This window comes from Balaenoptera borealis, assembly GCF_965194805.1.
Source record: "Balaenoptera borealis genome assembly, chromosome: 19".
In the NCBI taxonomy this organism is placed as follows: domain Eukaryota; kingdom Metazoa; phylum Chordata; class Mammalia; order Artiodactyla; family Balaenopteridae; genus Balaenoptera; species Balaenoptera borealis.
This window is the reverse complement of record NC_138878.1, coordinates 50,934,715-50,938,029: the sequence shown is the minus strand read 5'-3', so window position 1 is coordinate 50,938,029 and position 3,315 is coordinate 50,934,715. Positions and strand designations below refer to the sequence as shown.

Below are 3,315 nucleotides of genomic sequence, written 5' to 3'. Positions count from 1 at the left end.
GTGTGCGCTGGGCCGCACGTCCCAAACGGCCCCCCACCCCTTCTCTACGCCGCCGCCTTCCAGAGAGCCCGGACCCGGACAGGACTAGTTCTAGCTTTTAAAGCGAGTCCGCGCCAGAGAAGCTCAGAGACCAAGACTTGCCCCCCCGGCCCCCCCAACCAATCCCGCCCCCCTGCGCGGCGCCTGGGTGCTCCCGGACTCCCCGACCGTTGGCTGGAGTTGGGTGCCCTGCGGAGGCTAGAGGAGGGGGCCCTACCACCGACCACGTGTGCGCGGGGACGACAACTCTGCCGAGGGTGGGGCACTGCGCGCCGGTCGCGGTTCGGCTGGCGGCGCAGGAGGTAGTGGGCGTTGCACCGCGGCCCCTCCCCGCCAGCGCTGCGCTCTCGCCTCACTCGCCGCCCTCTGCAGACCGCAGGCGCTAAGACCCAGGAGGTGCTGCTCCGTCGTCGCCGAAGGTCCACGGCGGGTTTGGACACTAGAGGGCGACCACCAACCCGGTATAAATGCGGGGCCCGCGCGGGCCTGGCCATTCGCGACCGGTAGCCGAGCGGGCGCGAGCGAGTAGGGGCTCCGGGTGGGCGGCGGCAGCAGCGGCGCCCCGCGCAGGCTGGAGGCCGCCGAGGCTCGCCATGCCGGGAGGACTTTAGCTCCCCCATGGAGTCGGCCGACTTCTACGAGGCGGAGCCGCGGCCCCCGATGAGCAGCCACCTCCAGAGCCCCCCGCACGCGCCCAGCAGCGCCGCTTTTGGCTTTCTCCGGGGCGCGGGCCCCGCGCAGCCCCCAGCCCCACCTGCCGCCCCGGAGCCGCTGGGCGGCATCTGCGAACACGAGACGTCCATCGACATCAGCGCCTACATCGACCCGGCCGCCTTCAACGACGAGTTCCTGGCCGACCTGTTCCAGCACAGCCGGCAGCAGGAGAAGGCCAAGGCGGCCGCGGCCCCCGCAGGAGGCGGCGGCGACTTTGACTACCCGGGCGCCCCCGTGGGCCCCGGCGGCGCCGTCATGCCCGGAGGGGCGCACGGCCCCCCGCCGGGCTACGGCTGCTCGGCGGCCGGCTACCTGGACGGCAGGCTGGAACCCCTGTACGAGCGCGTCGGGGCGCCGGCTCTGCGGCCGCTGGTGATCAAGCAGGAGCCGCGCGAGGAGGACGAGGCGAAGCAGCTGGCGCTGGCCGGCCTCTTTCCCTACCAGCCTCCGCCGCCGCCGCCACCACAGCACTCACACCCGCCGCCCGCTCACCTGGCCGCCCCGCACCTGCAGTTCCAGATCGCGCACTGCGGCCAGACCACCATGCACCTGCAGCCCGGCCACCCCACGCCGCCGCCCACGCCCGTGCCCAGCCCGCACCCAGCGCCCGCGCTCGGCGCCGCTGGCCTGCCAGGCCCCGGTGGCGCGCTCAAGGGGCTGGCCGTCGGGCACCCAGACATCCGCGCGGGCGGCGGCGGCGCGGGCAAAGGCAAGAAGTCCGTGGACAAGAACAGCAACGAGTACCGGGTGCGGCGCGAGCGCAACAACATCGCGGTGCGCAAGAGCCGGGACAAGGCCAAGCAGCGCAACGTGGAGACACAGCAGAAGGTGCTGGAGCTGACCAGTGACAATGACCGCCTGCGCAAGCGGGTGGAACAACTGAGCCGCGAACTGGACACGCTGCGGGGCATCTTCCGCCAGCTGCCCGAGAGCTCCCTGGTCAAGGCCATGGGCAACTGCGCGTGAGGCGCGCGGCGGCGGGACCGCCCTGGGCCGGCCGCTGGCTGGGACCCAGGGAGTGGTTTCGGGTCGCCGGATCTCAAGACTGCCCGAGCCGCGCAAGCCAGGACTAGGAGATTCCGGTGCAGCCTGAGAGCCTGGCCTGCCGCGCGTGCCCCTGGCCTTCCTCTGCGCCCGACACGGTGCGTCTAAGATGAGGGGTCAGACAGAGAGGAGAAGCGCCGTGGGGCAGAGCCGGGAGCCCGGCAACTCTAGTATTAAAGGAATAACCCTGTGCCTTGGAAACGCAAACTCACGGCTCCGATTCCTACCGAGTAGGGGGAGCAAATATGTGCCTTGTCATTTTATTTGGAGGGTTCCTGGCCCCGCGAGAGAAGAAGGGGTGCAGGCCCCCCCCACCCCCGGCAGGAGGAAGGTTCAGGGAGCAGAGATCCCGATAAGCCGGCCCCAGCCGCTCCTGAGCGCCTATCCTTGGAGGGGAGGAAACACAGGGACTTGGGGCTTTGAACCTAAGGTTGTTCCCCTAGTTCTACATGAAGGTGGAGGGTCCCTAGTTCCTTGCCTCTAAACTCCCAGCCTGCAACAGGCTGGGCTCTTCTGGGCAGAACTCACTGAGATGGGCGTCACCAGGTGACCAGTGGGAGCCTCCGGCCCCCAGTCAGATCAGAAAGCCAGGTCGTGGGTTAGGTATGAGGACGTATGTTCATGGGTGGCCTGGTGGGAGAGGGGAACCTAGAGATCTGGTCTGGGGGTTAGTAGGGGGTTGGTGAAGGGACACTGGGACCATCAGCCTTGTCTGTACTGTATGTCGCCAGCATTGCCATACAAACATGAAGCACAATCAGTCCATCCCAGAGGGACCGAAGTTATGAGAAGCTTTCCAAATATTTTGCTTTATCAGCCGATATCAACACTTGTATCTGGCCTCTCTGTGTCCCAGCGGTGCCTTGTGCAATGTGAATGTGCACGTCTATGCTAAACCACCATTTTATTTGGTTTTTGTTTTGTTTTGGTTTTGCTCAGATACTTGCCAAAATGAGACTCTTCGTCAGCAGCTGCAGGGAGGGTCTGCGGCTCTCTTTCCTTTTGGTTTTGGGATTGCTTTTGCTCCCAGGGGAACCGAAGAGGCGAGGTGGGCTTCCCCTTTCCCCTCAGCTTTCCCTGGGGGTAGCTGTGGGCCTCGGTCCCCTCCAGCCCGGGCTGCCCACAGCTTTGTCCCCCGCAGAGGCCCTGGCTCCCGGTCTGGAAGGGAGGCGGCCTCAGCCAGCACTCACAGATCAGATCGCTGGGCCTGGGAGCAGGGAAGGCTGGCTTGGTTCTCTTCTTTGGGGAGAACATAGAGTTTCATGCTAGATGTTTTATGTATTATATCTATAATATAAACATATCAAAGTCAGTTTTGGTGTCTTTTTAAAACCAGAAAAGCTACTTCCAAGGTTTTCTGTGGGCCAGGTCACATTTGTAAATAATCACAGCATATTCTCTGGCTGAGAGCCTGACTTTCATTAGCTCTCCACCCATCCCGAGCCCCTCTTTACATTAAAGGGGTGACTTCTCCCAACCAAGGCAAATAAATGGCAGAAGGAGGACGAGGCTCCAAGC

At 64.7% G+C, this 3,315-nt stretch overlaps 1 protein-coding gene across 1 annotated transcript; it reads left to right on the top strand.

The window, feature by feature from the left end:
• Positions 1-261: 261 nt before the first annotated feature.
• CEBPA (CCAAT enhancer binding protein alpha) lies at positions 262-3,109 on the top strand. Its single transcript, XM_082367475.1, has one exon. It carries the CDS (start codon positions 658-660, stop codon positions 1,717-1,719), a length of 1,062 nt encoding a protein of 353 aa, XP_082223601.1. The 5' UTR covers positions 262-657; the 3' UTR covers positions 1,720-3,109.
• Positions 3,110-3,315: the final 206 nt, after the last annotated feature.

Excerpts from the sequence above, each read along its gene's own strand:
- CEBPA (XM_082367475.1), top strand. The coding sequence starts at position 658 with ATGGAGTCGGCCGACTTCTACGAGGCGGAGCCGCGGCCCCCGATGAGC.